Source organism: Eufriesea mexicana, unplaced genomic scaffold, assembly GCF_001483705.2.
Source record: "Eufriesea mexicana isolate 0111107269 unplaced genomic scaffold, ASM148370v2 scaffold19034, whole genome shotgun sequence".
Taxonomy (NCBI): Eukaryota; Metazoa; Arthropoda; class Insecta; order Hymenoptera; family Apidae; genus Eufriesea; species Eufriesea mexicana.
This window is the reverse complement of record NW_016926279.1, coordinates 135512-151677: the sequence shown is the minus strand read 5'-3', so window position 1 is coordinate 151677 and position 16166 is coordinate 135512. Positions and strand designations below refer to the sequence as shown.

The 16166-nt window shown below is 42.8% G+C and overlaps 1 protein-coding gene across 3 annotated transcripts in view; it reads left to right on the top strand.

Moving 5' to 3' along the window:
- The window catches only part of Shal (potassium voltage-gated channel protein Shal), a 119067-nt gene that overhangs the window by 39848 nt on the left and 63053 nt on the right, over positions 1–16166 (top strand). For all 3 annotated transcript variants that reach the window (XM_017909624.1, XM_017909626.1, XM_017909625.1), the window contains exon 2: positions 7638–7800. In XM_017909624.1, the coding sequence (XP_017765113.1) occupies positions 7638–7800 (163 nt within the window). The remainder of the gene's footprint in view (positions 1–7637; positions 7801–16166) is intronic.

Genomic DNA, 16166 nt, shown 5'->3' with positions numbered 1-16166 from the left:
TTTATTTATTTATTCAACGGATAGAGGTTCAATGGTATATATCGTGGAAGGAAAAAGAAAATGGAGGCAGGATTAAATTACAGTGGAATAATAGAAATGTGGTGATACGTAGGTAGTTAGGTAATCTCCTTGTGTCTAATTGAAACGAATTTTATTTTAATGTTTTAAAAGGCTCTTTTAAATCCCGACGAGAAATACGGATTTTCTGCTAATTGTCGTGTTTAATTTTACACAGAAATAAAAATATATGTACAACGCGTTCCACGCAAATGAGATCAGCTGTGACTGCGAAACGAAATTGAACGGTGCTTTTATGCTCGCTTTTATTTTCTTAAATAGAATTGCACTGTTTTTACGCGCCAGCAGACGTATCTCCTTATTCCCCATAAAAACATAGATCGCTTTAATAGAAGACTGGTTGATACCATAAAGGATTAATTTATTTTAATCCTTAACGGATCAATACTTTTATTTATTTAAATTTCCACTGAAAAATAAATATTTTCCGTATACTATATACTTCGTATAAAAATATTTAGTACACAATTCCTCTTCGTCTGAAAAATAGCTGAGAGATAAATATACTTGAAATTCTTCCAGACGGTTAAAGGCAAATAGGGGCCCAAAAATTGATAAAACTTCGGTCCCCTCGCCAGATCCACAATTGGCAAGAAAGTTAAACCGGTGAACCGCAAGAACTTTCCGACTGTTAGATAGGTACGCAGGAAATTTATTCGCGATACGTTTCCGATATTCATACAACGTGATCGAAAATGGCGGAAAGCGAGAGTCCATCGGGGATCGAGGGTCGCGCGAATTTTCCTTTCTATATGTTTCTATTTCGCCGACTATCGGTTCGCCTGGCATAAAATTTCGCCCACATTCGCAGGAATTTTGTCGCGATCCATTACGCTCTTACCCTTGCTCGCGATTCCGTTTCCTCCTCCTTTTCGATACTCGTTGATTGCATCTGTCACCGCGCGCTGTTCCACGGACGCCGATAAATTCGCCAAGTTTGACAATCGAATTTTGCTCCGACGATTTTATTTATTCGAAAGGCATTCCGTTCCTGCAAGCTTCGATCGGCTACGCGAACGCGACGTTTCCAATTTGCCCCGCCATTTGCCCGGCCATTTGCCCGGTCGCCGAGGGTTCATAAAAATTCAGACACGAAGTCGTCGATCAGCTATTACCGACGTTTCGTAATCGTCGAGTGTGTCTAAAAATCCGCATCCGATCATGTGTACCTCGATAGTATGTGCACAGATGACCGGTGTTAAGCTGCGGATCCGCACAGCTTAAAAGAGCCCTGTGAAAGGAGGATTGGTTACACAGCAATGGCCACTTTAGGTTCGTGGGATGAAGGAAAAGATACGTGAACATCTCTCAGATCAAAGCGAAAATTCTACTTTCCGATTTTCTTATAATTTTAACTCTTTGCACTTGAGTATTTACTCTCAGATATTGTTTGTTTTAGTACCTTGAAGTTTAAGTAACGAATATGAGGAAATAAGTAGATTAGTGATTAGTTACTGCACACGAAGTTAATTTCTTTCTTTATTTTGCTATAAGTGACATAGTCGAGCATAGAAACACAAGAAAAGCTTCGAATTGTTATATCTGTAGGATGGCGGAACTGGTCTTGAGACACCGAAAACACAAACTCAAAATTCGTAAAGTGATTTAAATTAGGGATAGAACACCAACCTAACGAAACGAAAACACACAAAGACGCACTTTTTTAAAACTCCCTTTCCAACACCAAGCGACTCACGCTTGTGCTGGCCACAACCGATTTCCAAGGACTCTGTTTTGGTTGTCAAGGACCACGCTTTTATGCTCTCCTTAACCCACGCTTCACCTCCCCGTAGAGGAGTCACGCAACTCAATTTTGTTACATAGAATAACTTTTCGATTTGCTTCTAGAAGATATCGATCGATTTACAATTTGTTTCTGTTGGCAATAGCCGATTCGCGATTTCTTTCGGTATCCTACATATCTGAATGACGAGAAAATCTTCAAGTGTGATACTAATGTCTCTGATAGATATTTCAAATAAATCTTTATTTTTTGATCCCGTGGCACATTGCGAGGCTAATTTAAAAATTGTTCGGTATAACAAAAGTGGGCTTCGAAGCAAGTAGAAATCCGACTCTTATGTCAGCAGTGCATGTTTCGATAGTACCACTGCCGTTGATACGGTAATGAAAATAGGCCACAGGTATTTTTGTTATTAGTCGAAATGTCACCGTGTGTCAAGGTCGGAGCTTCTGTAAGGCTTTCGAGGCGGAATTAGGCTATGTCGTCTCACGAGCTTGTCTCATCTTGCGAGCTTCGCATAGCGTGTACGGCTGTGTGGGAAAAAGGAAGGTTTTTCTTGAATTTATCGTACTTTTTGCGGCCTGCGAGGCACACCTGTTTCAGAAATATGAATGAGCTAGGTTGTTCTCTGGGAATATAGACACCTGACGTCAGGGCGACACGGTCGATCGTATCTTCCACGGAGAATGGCCTCGCGTAGCATGGACGGGAATCATTCAGGCTGTTCTTCGTTATTTCTTAACCGTGCACATGGTCTCTCAAATTGCTCAACCTCCTTTTAGGGGAGTGACTATCGATCGTGAAAAAATTATCATCCTCGCGATGTATCGGTAGTATCGTTAAGATATTCGCGAATATTATATGATAATAATTAAGATATCCTTGAGTCAAATACGAGAGATTCTCGAGAATTATATTGTAATAATAAAATATTGCTTACATTATAATTAACATTGATTACAATATCGTGCGAGACTCGTGGTAAGGAAAACACATAGGAATGTAGTGGTTGAGAGGTGTGATTCGTAGATAGGGTCCGATGTAAATATCGGCAGGCTCGGGTAGGATCGGTTAGGATCGGGTAGGCTCGTGCTCAATTTTCCTCGAAGACTTCCTGTCTCAGTTATGTGTTATTCTTCGACGCGTTCGGATGTGTTGCTCGTGTGACCGACCTTCCTGTTGACTGGCACGCGCCATCGGGACTGAAATGGCAGGGTAAGTGATTAATTCTATCGTTATCAATAGAATAAGCATGGTCTCTCTAATTGTTCAACGTCCCTTTATAGCTGTAACTATCGATCGTGTAGTATTGTATTCCAGATAAGTTTTATTTTCGTTACAAACTTACACGCGAACTATAAAAAGAACAATGCGACCGAGTACGTATCAAATCTTTTAACAGCGTCACTCCAAACCGATTATTAGCACAAGAATACCTCATTTTGGGATGATTAGCAATATTTATATGCGAATTAGGAAATAATTAGGGGTTTCTACTGATGGAAAATTAAGATAGGACGATGCAAGAAAGCTGGGGGTTGTAGTAAGCAATAGGGTGGTGAGGATGAGTAAGGGATGAAGGGGGAAAGTTAGCCGGTCTGTAGTTTATCTAATATACATAGGTAAACACTTATAGATAACTAAATAGTCATCTAACAATAGAAATTATCATCCTTGCAATGTATTAATGGTATCATTAAGATATCGTTAAATCAAATACGAGATATTCGCGAAAATTATATGGTAGTAATGAAATATTACGCATATTATTCTCATCTTCGACTACAATGTCGTGTAAGGCTCGTGGTAAGGAACGCACAGGAATGTGGCGGTTGAGGGGTGGGGTACGTAGATAGGGACGGATGTAAACATCGTCAGGCTCGAGTAGGCTCGGGTACATATATATTATTCACATCTTCGACTACAATGTCGTGTATGGCTCGTGGTTAGGAAAACACACAGGAATGCGGTGGTTGAGAGGTGCGGTTCGTAGATAGGGTCCGATGTAAACATCGACAGCCTTGAACAGGCTCGTGCGCGATTTTCGTCGAAGACTTCCTGCTTCGGTTATGTGTTATTCTTCGACGTGTTCGCACGCGGTTGCTCCACGTGTGACCGACCTTGTTGTTGACTGTGGCACGCACCATCGGAACTTACATAGTACGGTAAGCTGTTAGCTGTATCGTTATCTATAAAATGATGCGAAATTTATTTTCTTCTTGTTTTATTATTACAATTATTAATGCAATTAATTCATCGCGATTTAGGTTACGTAGATTACGCGTATTCGGCTTATCGGTATCTCGTATCGGCAACATTCGGAAATCTGTCCATGTTCGTAAATAATTTTATCGATAGTCACGTCTCTAGGTTTCCTTGGCAACATGCATCAGGCTACCCGATTCATCGCACATTTATTTAAATCAACCCGCGTTCATCCTCCCTCTGCGCCAGCATCGATCATTTTTCAATTAAGCCTCGCCTTCATCGTTCACCGATTCGCCTCTCCTCTCGAAAATTCACCGAGTTTCACCCCTCGTGCAGAGTTAATTCAATATATTATTCGATTCCGATCGAATTTTCGTAATCATTCGTTTTATCGTATTATATTTATATTTCGCCGGATATCCCATAGTTTCAGCTCGAATCTATTCGTTCTTTTTCAATTTAATTTTGATCAATGTCACTCGTCAAAATTGTTCCGCGTCCTGGTTTCCACGGTCACGTATAAATCTCTGGTTTGCATTCTGAACGATTTAACGTGACAAGCACGCGTTTCGTACTTATGTTATTTTATTATTTACACGCAGTTGTAGCTTTCGTTAAAGAATAATTAGGAGAAGGGAAGGGGTAAAGAGGATTATCCTAAGGTGAATTTCTAATTTCACATCTCGAAGATCGATGCATCGCGGCAGTTAGGGCGAATTTTCGCTCCCGCAGTGGAGTAAGACGTCATGGTCAGACATCGCGTTACCAGACCTACGTCAAGCAGAGTTGATGTTTGCGGCGCAAGCTTGCGGCATTGCTTGCCTTCGCGAAGACAGGGCATTAAGCACGGCTAGTTTACACACAATGCACGCCGTTTGTATCGATTTTACGATACTCTTTTCCCCGACGTCGAATCGCGGCATTCGTGATCCCGCCATTAAGATTCTAGCACAGTCATCGTACATCGACTTCCTCCACTTTATTTCTAATCTTCGAACAGACGCTTCGGAGCTGAATTTATGGTTGCATCGGAAAAGCTCTTCGTACACAGGAAGATACCGCGGAGTGGCCATTTTTTACTCAGGCTGGAAACGAAAATTACATGCAGGATCAGATCGGTTGTTACTTGAAGTGATAGAAAAATTGTGGGAAATTAATAGGAATACGTGAATACCATAGTAATCGAATCCATCCAATCTGTGTAGGTCGAATTTGATGAAATTCATGTGAGAGATAGTTTTCGAAAAAATAAATAGTGGAAACAGTTCCCAAAGATAGTGGTGGAAAGCATAGTCTTTGGAATATCTCAAGAACCAATAGGACTGGAGAGAAATTTTCCCTTTCTTTCTTTAAAATATACCTTTTTCATGGGGAATTCAGTCATGTAGAAATTTCTGTGAAAAATTAATTCGTTTGAATATTTTTCATCGTTTGACATACTAAATGTTAATTCTATAGTGGTGAAAAGCATAGTTTTTGGAATATCTCGAGAACCAATAGGGCTGGCGAGAAATTTCCCTTTCCTTTCTTTAAAATATACCTTTTTCATGGGGAATACAGTCATGTGGAAATTCCTATGAAAAATTAATTCGTTTGAATATTTTTCATCGTTTGACATACTAAATGTTATTCTATAGGTCAAAATAGGGGATACGTATTTTTAGAATCTTTTATTTTTCCTCTATAAATAATTACGATATGTATAATTTTCAGATCGTATTCTAAGAGTATAGTAATCTATTTCAATTGATTAATTCTTATTGGTGTAGAATATGTTCTATATTCATACGTCTTACGCATGAATTTTATTTTCTCTATCCTCTTCAGGATAATTCAAAATTGAAGCAGGATTAGAAGGAACAAATGGACGATTTTATTTATAATTTCTTCAAAAAGCGATAATTCTATTTTTATTTCTGATTTCTCGAATGACCGTTTCATCGATCCAAAAGAGTTGATAAATAGCCACTTTCTAGCATCGTCTATTTCCTTTGCGAAATTGTAAGAGGAAGATTGATAGAGCCACTTGGAAAAAGTGGGAATAAAAGAACGCGCGGTTTGCGTAATTTCTTACGGCGAAATCGACACGGTTAGTCAAAGTGGATTTACACGAACTCGTGGAAAACATCATAGGAAATGGGTAACCGCGTTTTGGGACCTGTACGACCGTGAAGAAGTTTTATCGCGGTACATTCGCCCTCGCTATAGAGACGCTCGTAATCTTTACGGGGTATCGTGAATTCACCCTGTCGTCCCCTCTCCTCTCCCCTTCGCTACTCCTTTTTATCCATTTAATGCGATTCATGGGAGAAATTGAAAGTGCGTTCCGTTCGAAATGACGCTTCGTAGCTGTTGGCGCGAATGCATCAAGTTTTCCGCGGCCCCGTCCAATTCCATTACCCGTTCCCGTTATTTTATTCCTTTCCGTATTCTACCCCTTTGCACCGGTATGAAAATTTACGATGCAAATTATCGTATAAATCGCGCCGGCTGTGGTTCATCGCGGGATTCGCGGCAGTGGAACAAGTATGCAATTATGCAAACAGCGCGGCGGAGGTCGAGCGAGATTTTTCAATTAAACGCTTCAATTAAAGTCTCCCTGGAGACGGTCAAGAAACAGGGAAACGGGAAAGCAGAGTTTCTTTGGTATTCGGGATCGTTCGTGGCAGCTTTTATTAGTTTCGCGAATTACATTGTTTCGGCGTTGATTTTCTTCGGGCGCATAGAGCGCGCACGTAATTGCGGTCTATTGTTAATTTCGACGGCCTTTGTTTCCGATATTTTTTCACGTTGCGCAATGAAAGGGTAGTAGAAGTTGCCGAGTTCGACCAAGTATAATCGATAGGCGACGAGGAAGGTGTGCGTAGTGGACGCAACCGCGCGAAGGGAAACTGTCCGTTTATTGTCAGACGGGAACCGTGTTCCCCTATACGCAGGGATAGAAACGGTTTCTGAAATAACTATAAATAACCATTACGTACAGATTCCCTTTAAAATATCCCTCGTTTCATGGAACCTCCTTCCGAAATATCCATTATACATCGGTCCCATGTCGGGTTTAATTTGGTCCTCTTTCGGACATTACTTCGGAGCATGGACTTGGTCAACCAAGATGGACGTGATATAAAAATATCGCCATTTCCAATTCCAGAGAACTGTGTCATGTCGATGACGATATCCTGAGAAACATAAAATAAGTGACATAAAATTCTGCGATGCTTCTCCGATAGCCAATTATACGATTTATTAATTTCCTCACTTTCGTTATAAATTTATACCCCGGGAAAGTTGTTATTAATAATATTAATTTATTATTAGCGACGAGTTTAATGATTTATTCATCTCCTGGAAATTGAAATTATATAAATTTCCATATTTATATACCTGTTGAAATATTTTTATTACCTTTTGTACGACGATGGCGGAAAAAGTTAAATTAATTGCCAGTCATCGTTGTGGAATATTTATGATTAATTAAATAGAAACGGTGCAGAATCGAATTTTAAAATTCACCGGGAGCCTAATTTGAATGGACGCTTTTACCGATTTTTAAAAAATATTAAAATCTTCGAAATGCTAATACGAGAATTTCTCTTTTCTGTTGCAGGTACGGTGACATGGTTCCGAAAACGATCGCGGGAAAAATCGTGGGGGGTGTATGCTCCCTTAGCGGTGTCCTTGTGATCGCTTTACCGGTGCCTGTTATCGTCAGTAATTTCAGCCGAATATATCACCAGAATCAGCGGGCTGACAAGCGAAAGGCGCAGAGGGTGAGTGCGATATTTTTTACATTTCTCCTTATCGACTCGACATATCCGTGCCAGAGTAACGTCGAATTGAAAACGGTCGCGCCGATTCGTCATTCGATTTATGGACCATCTATCTCCGCGTTGTTAATCTGTTATCAGTAACGCGTGTTATCGCGAACGAGCACGGCTCGCTCGAAATTTAATTCGACCTTAATTCCGGCCCGATCCAGCTGTAATTCAACGGATCGCCGGCGATTCGAGGGCGGATCCGATTAACATTAATTTACCTTTTATGGTAGTCGAGATTCCATCTACTTTTTCCGATTCGATTCTTTCCAACTGCCACGAAAAAAAAGAGAACGCGGAGGGAAGATTCGAGAATGATTTCAATATCTCGAATAGGGGAGTTCGATCATGGTTTCTTGAAGGGGTAGATCGACTACTTAATAACTTATACAGATCTGTATTTTACGGCGGGAATAATTTTTTTTTTTTATTTTTCATGGAAAAATATTATGCGACGCTACTCGGTGGGGCATTCATTGAAAAATTAATTGCGCGTGTAATTATTTTTTTTAACAGATTTGATATCAAGTAAAGTATACTTTTACTGACAAAATCATTTGCGAATGTTTCCACATTTTTGTTTTTCGAGAGACACATATTAAAATTAAAAATTGGACACAGAGATAAGTCTCGAGTGTTTTGTACAAATCCAATTTTTGACCCTTTGCACTCGACGACTTTTTCGTTACAGAAAAATAGTAATTCGAGGACTTTCAGTCATAGAGTCGACGAAATTTTTAAAATGGTAAATGAGAAATTATATGCAAATTGAGACGTAAAATTATTTTTCTTCGACATTCCACACATCGTTAGGTAATTTTATATTTCATATACTATTTAACGTCGATCTTTAGAATTTGATTAAATGGTAACTGAGAGTCACCTCTCGAGTGCAAAGGGTTAATTTTAATTTACGTATCTCGCAAAAGAAAAAATTCACAAAGATTCGCAAATTATTATTTTGTTTGTTAACTTTAATTAGGGGATCTGTAGGAATCAGTAATTGCAAATCTCCGTAGCTCAATTCGGTATATTTATATTATATTATTTCTATTATACAATGGGATATAGCATTTGGTATACTTGTGGTCGCCCTTGTTCTTCGCTCGCTCTGTCATGTATACTAATAATAGTTAATTAACGAAAAGAACGATGGGTGACGATATCCCATTTGTAAGAATATATATAGGAATACCAGTCCGAAAAGAGAAGACAATAAACAGTCGTTAAAGAGTCCTTAGTTGTTAGACAGAGTTTAGGGAGTTCTTAGAAATAGCATATTCAGCCAGTCCTTATTGTTAGGATATTATTAGTAGTACCCTCGTTACACATTGTATACAAACGTATTGCATATTGAACACGATGAAAGACAGTCACACGTAGTATCCGTTACAACGATATTCGGTTGAAAGAATTTATAGGAAATTAAAAGCTCGGAGACCGATCCAGCAGCCTCGATTATCCTCATCCGATGTATCAGATCGCGCGATTTGCTGTCCCATAACGCGCGTTTAAGTATGCGACTCGTGTCTCGTGAAATGTTTTCGTCCGTTTTCCTCGCGTACACACGCCCGGCGTATCCGCAAATAGCCGTGTCACTATTCGCGCCACGGACTGTTCACTTTATTCTGGTACACTGGATATCGATATTGTTGGATGTTGTCTTTGGACCCAGTTGCCCCGCCCCAAGGCCAGAGCGCGGCAAACTTTCAAGCAGACACCGAGGTTTTTCCTCTCTGTGCTATCATAGATCGCGATGCATCGCGAATTCTGACATTTCGAATGCCACTTGCCTCGCGCCGCTCACGACCAACCTATTTCTGTATCCGTCTTTCAAGCGAATTTCAATTTCGACGTTCCATCTTTGAAACTCGGCCGCGAAACGTGCGATTAAAGCGAGGGAAACTCGCGGATTTCAATCCGAGACGTTTCGAATATAAAATATAGAGGCCAACCACCTGGCGGATTCAAGCTGTTCCCGACTTTCGGAACATGCACGAGCAGGCGACATGATTAATTTCCCCATGGGTCGGTCTTTTTTTACTCTTTCCAAACATTCTGCCTCCCGGTTAATCTCGATCCCGAATATAAATAGATCCTCCGTCCACGATCGTTCTCCGAGCAACTTCGCTGTCTAACACTCGCGTAATGACGGGACTTAATTCGACGTTACGTAACGCGATCGAGTTGGGCTGTATCGTGGTGCCGTGTGGTTATCTTACCGGGTGTCACCGGTGTCCAGGAATGCGAGCAATCGATTAGAACGAGCCGAGTTCATGGGTAGAGAAAATGGAGTAGGTGAGGGTATTTCGACGCGGAGGGACAGGTGTCGAGATCCGTGATTTCTTTCTGGGTATTTTCAGGCCTCGGAATTCCCGTGGATCGCCGGTGCGAATACCAGCCAAAAATAACCTCTCGACGAAATTCGACAACCTGTTTCGCGGATATCGATGCCGCGCGATCGAGTACTCTCACCTCGAGAAAGCGGACTTTCTGGACACCCCCGATGCTCGATTTAGCTCTCGAACAGAAATAGTCGTTGCATTGTCTAGCTTCTATTTTCACGCGACACACAGTGTCGCAGAATTTCCTCGGCACGATCATCGACGCCTTTCCTATTCGCGATATGAGAATCAACAGACAGTCGTTCCGTCGTGATCCCCGAAAAGGGAAAAATAGATAAAGATTTCTCTTGTCCATTGAAAAGTGGAAGCGGTCGTGAAGGAGGAACCCCCGGTATCGAAATTATATTCCGTTGAAGCCGCTTAGCTATTTTTAATCGACCGCCAACATTTTATTAGCACGAACATCAAAGACCTCTGGTCGAGAGGCGCTCCATAGCATCCGCGATAGCGGATGCTAATGACGGCTACGATTGCCCTCAGTTCCTGTGGCCGGGGCCTTTAATCGTCGAATGGAAGCCACCGATTATCCCCGGGTGCTTTCGTTTCGCGACTCCGCTAAACCGGTCTATTCGATCGAGTATCCATTAAGCCGCGAATACATTTTACCCGCAGCCGCCTCCGTTTACCCTTGCACGCCCCCGTGCCCCGCCATTTCCTTCCCGTCGCAGTTACCTGCAATTGTTCTCGTTAAAGTTGAAGAGACCATCGAGTGTCTTGACACAAAAATCCCGTTCGCCGACGGTGTATGTTTCCTCCGACAAATTGCTCTTGGAAATGTTAAACGGGCCTGCTCGATCGTGCCATTATTTCCCGGCGACCCGACGAATCGCGTGTCGTGTTCAATCAGCGCGGATCAAAGGGAACTACTCGAGTTACCGGCAGTTTCTCGAACCCGGCTGCGTGGTGTCGCTGGATTTTATTTTCCCCAGGTGTCCGAAACGTCGACAGGACTGACAATCGTCGCCGTCTCCGGTTCGCTTCGCTTTCGAGGCCGACGAACGAAGACTCGCGCGTGCGAGGCCCGCCTGGTAAAATTTAACGCCGGCCAGAAGTGGCGTGGATCGCGCGAATCGGGTCCCCGAGTCGTGATTTCTTCCGCCGGGATCAGAGATCTTACGGTGGCTGAGAGATCGAGTCGAGGTTCTAGCCGGAGGTTTGGCTTGGCTGACGGCCAGCGGCTACCCTCAGTTCATTACCACTATCCCGTGTTCCGCGAGAGACAGAGGCAGCTGGCCGAATAAAGTGGCGGCCAGTATGATCTCGGTCGGGGAACTTCCGGTCGTTCCGCGGGGCTGATTGATGGCGATTGTTGCTCCCCCGTGCTGCGTCGCGGTCCAGAGTGCAGGATCTTTAGGGGTTAACTGCCCTTCTTCCCTCTCCGGCTACCGGATGTCCTATTTTCGTATATATAATTGCTTGCTCGGGCTCCTCTAATATTCCTACACTCCACCGTGGAAATACGATTTTAGTTCTCGGAACTCGATCGTTTCATCGTCGCGGCGGGTTCAGATTTTCCGTCGCGAAGTACCAATTGGCGGTTTATTTGGAGTGCAATGCAACGGCGCTACTTCTGCCGATGGTCGAGATAAACAGCGCGACCGCGAAGCTTGCCATTTATTTGCATGAATCGAAGCAAGAGCAGTCGCCATTCTTCATTTTTCCCTACTTCCGCTCGTTCGTTATTCCATCTTCTATTTTTCCGTGGAAAAGTGCTCGCACTGCAATCCGTAATTGACGGTGTATTTCAGTTCTACGTGACCTGGATTAACCAATGTGCGACTCTTTGAAGAATATCGCGCTAAAAATATCCTCGCTTCTGTCATTCTACGCGTCTCCAGATTTATTTATAGCTAACCCTCGATATTTCTGAAGATCGTTAGATAAATTATACGCAAAGTGACAGATTCTACGTCTACTATAGCATAGCGGTGTTGCGAGAATGCGCTGCGCTAGAATCCGAATATACCACCGATGCAATGGCACTTTTTAGCCTGGAATCTGAATAGCGTGATCGCGCTGCGTGTCTGGGGAACATAAACGGTCGATATCGTTTTCGATATATAAATCGAAACAAGTGGCAGGTATTTCCCGATAAGATTTTCCCAGCAACCCCTGCCATTCAGTCAACCGAACTCGTTACCCGTTCCGAAGCCTCTTCTCACGCGATTCGCCTTACGAAGATTCATCGCGGATCTTTCAAGCACGCCGGCTAAAGCCGTGCACATTCAGCTCGCGTCTGGTTAAATGCCGTTCTTTCACGCGGGCTCGAGCCAAGTCGACGAAAAAAGCCACAGACTGACGTGGACTCGCATTAAGGGGCGCGAAATTCAGCGAGTCAAAGATCAACGGCGAAGTTTTTGCAAATTAGGAGGCGGGTTGACAGTCTGCCGACAATTCGCAGCCCTGAAATCGGAGCTCGTTTTCTTTCGCGGCCCGGTGCAATCTGCAATGCAGATGCGTCGTATCTACATATGCATGGCCACGCTTGTTCCGATTCGCGGTTTCGGACACCGACGGATCCTGTCTTCCCTCTGGCCCCTCCTGCTTTTCGTTTCCGTCATCTCCACGAATGGCTCCGATTTTTTCCCCGTTCTTCTCCCATTTTTTCATAACCGTTCCTTTCGCATGGCCGACCACGTCGACCCGGATTTCATTGAATTAGTCCGCGACGGGACTCTGACTCGATTTAAAATCGAGGGGCTTTGTCGACCTTTCGCTCGAGAATCTAATCCACAGAATTTCATCGAATCTGTGAGAATTCGTTTATGAAATACGCGTCTGTCGGTTTAGAGTAAGCAGATGTCGAGATTGGCTAGATTTATGGTGGCAAGTTTGCGAAAGTCACGGACGTGTTCCGCGGATGTGCTGACCTCCCAAACAATCGTTAGCACGTCGGTTACAGCGTGAGCCAGGCTGAAGCTCGTCTCAGTGAGGCCATTTTGGTCATTGGAGACCGGAGTGCCGTAATTGTTTAAAGTAATTCAAGTAAAATGGATATCCTCCATTAAAATTTCTTAAATGGCGTAGGAGACTGGATAATATTGTAGGAGATATAAACTGGCAAAGAAGGAAGATGTTAGATGTTAGGTTAGGTTAAAATATAATTATTACGAACTAAAGGGAAATTAAAAGTAAAGTAGTATTACACCTAACAATTATACTGTCTCTTTTTACACTTGTGGGAGGCCTTTCCTCATTGTCGAAGTCAGCTTGTCGAAAGGAAAAATAAGGGATGAGCGTTTCGTTTCGAGCCTGCTAATGGTCTTATCAGTGAGGCCCTGCCTTAGACTGGGATACTTAGGTGGCATAGAAAGTTGTATTTTATGTGAGTCGAGGCTTCACCAAGGACTTGCGAGAAAGTCCTCGAACCTCCTTCAAGTTGGAATCCATTTAGTGACGAGGGTGAGAATGATGGTCGCTATCCACTGCTGTCCTTCCGTTCGATTGTATGACTATACCACTGTATGATACCTCTTCAACTGTTCTTCCATATCACTTTTTGACTCCATGACTACTTTTGGTTCGTAGTTCCCCCAAATCCCAAAAATCTCACGTACATTCCAAGAACTCGTTATATTCTCGTCCCTAAAATATTATAAAACAAAAATAGCCTAATATATTGTAGGTAGCAAATATTCTATTGTGGCTCTCTCAGAGAATCACTTACATAGAACCTGTCAACGATAGATGACAGTCAACGCATCAATCCTATCCCGTATTTCGACGAGTCTCACTTGTGACGAAGATTTCGGACCAAACGTGAATATCACGAGCTAGACACGTGAACAGGACATTTTTCTAAATATACTTTCGAAATTGACATTTATTATAAAATATAATATATTTATAATATTTATAAAAGGAAAAAGTATTAGAGTTTACTTCCACAACAGTAGTATCGCGTAAAACTGACTATATCACGCGTATTTTAAGAGTTAACACATTGTTGACCGATGACGAGTTAACTCCTCTTTTCCTGCCAAAACGTTGTTGACCGATGACAGGCTAACTCGTCATTGCACTTGCATTATCTGTTTCAATTTATGAAACCCAGGGCGATATAGAATATTGCGTGTGATAGTGATTTTGAAGATTGGATTACAAAATAATAGCCGATGGCATGACATAGTTTCTGTGCAAAATTGCCGGTCAACAGTGTTAAGAATGAGATCGTCATCAGTCTGTACCTTGACAATTTCGCAATTTTGACGACTCCTGGTGTCCCTGTATTTTGTAATTCGTTCAGTGATCCAATAACGATCAACCCACCAAAGATATCTACGCGTTAAGCCCTTGTTTTACGCGAAATCGCTGTTGAGGATATATCGAGGTCTCGTTAAAAGCTCGCATAAGTAGAAAATGGAGTAAGTAAGGTCCCTAAATGAAAGTCAGAGCCGGAGAATCCGTTTAGTCGAGTAAAATCCGCTTATCGGTAACGTCGAGGACGCGAGCGGAAATTCAAGTGCAGTCGGCGGACGTTCGTCATACGCAAATAAACAGATTGGACAGGAAGATGGAAGTTTGACGCGGTTGTCCGGTTTTCGGCATCCGCCTGGCCTTCGGGATCGACGCTGCGCGTTGCGTTCCAAGTTCAGTCCGCAAAGGATAAACAAATGTTTGAGAGAAGCTTCCATAAGTAAACGGTTGCCTCGGTGAAGTTCTCGCCGTGAAACAAACTCCGCGTTTCCGTCGAAACTTCGTTACACCGTTGCATAACCTTCCTTCGAGAAATACGAAATTCCTTGTTTAAACAATCGCAGTCTCGACGGGTTTAGGGCCAGTCGAACCGATCTTAAGCCGGGAATTATCGAGATATCGGGCCGCGGACAGCGTCGTTGTTCCGCGGAGCCCCATGAATGGGGATTTCATCCCCTATTCGCGCGAGACGATATCGAAAAACGATCGCGGCATCGAAAATCGACGCTGAGAGAACGGTGAGCGTAATCGAAAGGGAGAAGGAGGAAAAATTGCGTGGAATATCGCAGCATTGCGGCGTCGGGGCGCGTCTTTTTTGCCGATCGTTCGTGGATAAACGAAACGCGAGAGGCTGCGGCACAAAAGTAATTAAACGTGCGAACGAGCCAGGATCGCGTTAACTTTCGCAGGATATTATAGCACCGGTATTAGGTACCCTTTCCATCGTCGAACCCGTGAAAATTCATTTCCTCCTTCGCCTCACCGTTTCCTCGTCGACGGATCCTCTCTCCCTCGCTTCCAAACGAAGTTCCTCCATTCATCGATCGGTGTATGTTCAAATATGATTTTTCACGATTTTTCACTATATTATTATATTATAATAATATTTGGAAGTAATATTTGGTAGAAAGCTTTACGAGAAAGGTTAAACGGTTCACGATCATCGACGAGTTTAGCATTTTCACGGCCATTAAGTCCGCTCGAAGCAGCCTGGCGATACGCAAATAATCCGTTCCCCGGTTAGAGTGTTTAAATAATTTTTATTACGCGATGAATCGTGTACAAGGACACTTGAACTCGCGACTCGCTTATTATTTCCCCTCCATCTTCCTCTTATTTCGGGAAAAAGATAGCGTCCTCGAGTCTGACCAGTTCCTATTAGACCTCTTCCAGGTCTCCGTCGAGGGTTGCCCTTATCGCAATGTTCTTGCGTCGGGAACGGGGTTAAACGTCAGGAATGGGAATTCTGGGGTCGTCACTGTGGTCGTAAACAAGCGGTTCTTTTCTCCAAGACTTTCTCATTCTCCAAAGAAAATCCGATTTTTCTGGGTAATTCCGTCATGGACGAGACGAAATGACTAACGTCCGAGAGAACTGACCTCTCTTCTCGTCCACCTGCACCCTCGATTTCGAGTCTCGCGAGGTTAGAGGTTCCTTAAAATTCTCAACAACGGTTCGAGATATATTTTTCGTCTCCCTCAACGCGCTCCACGATTCAGG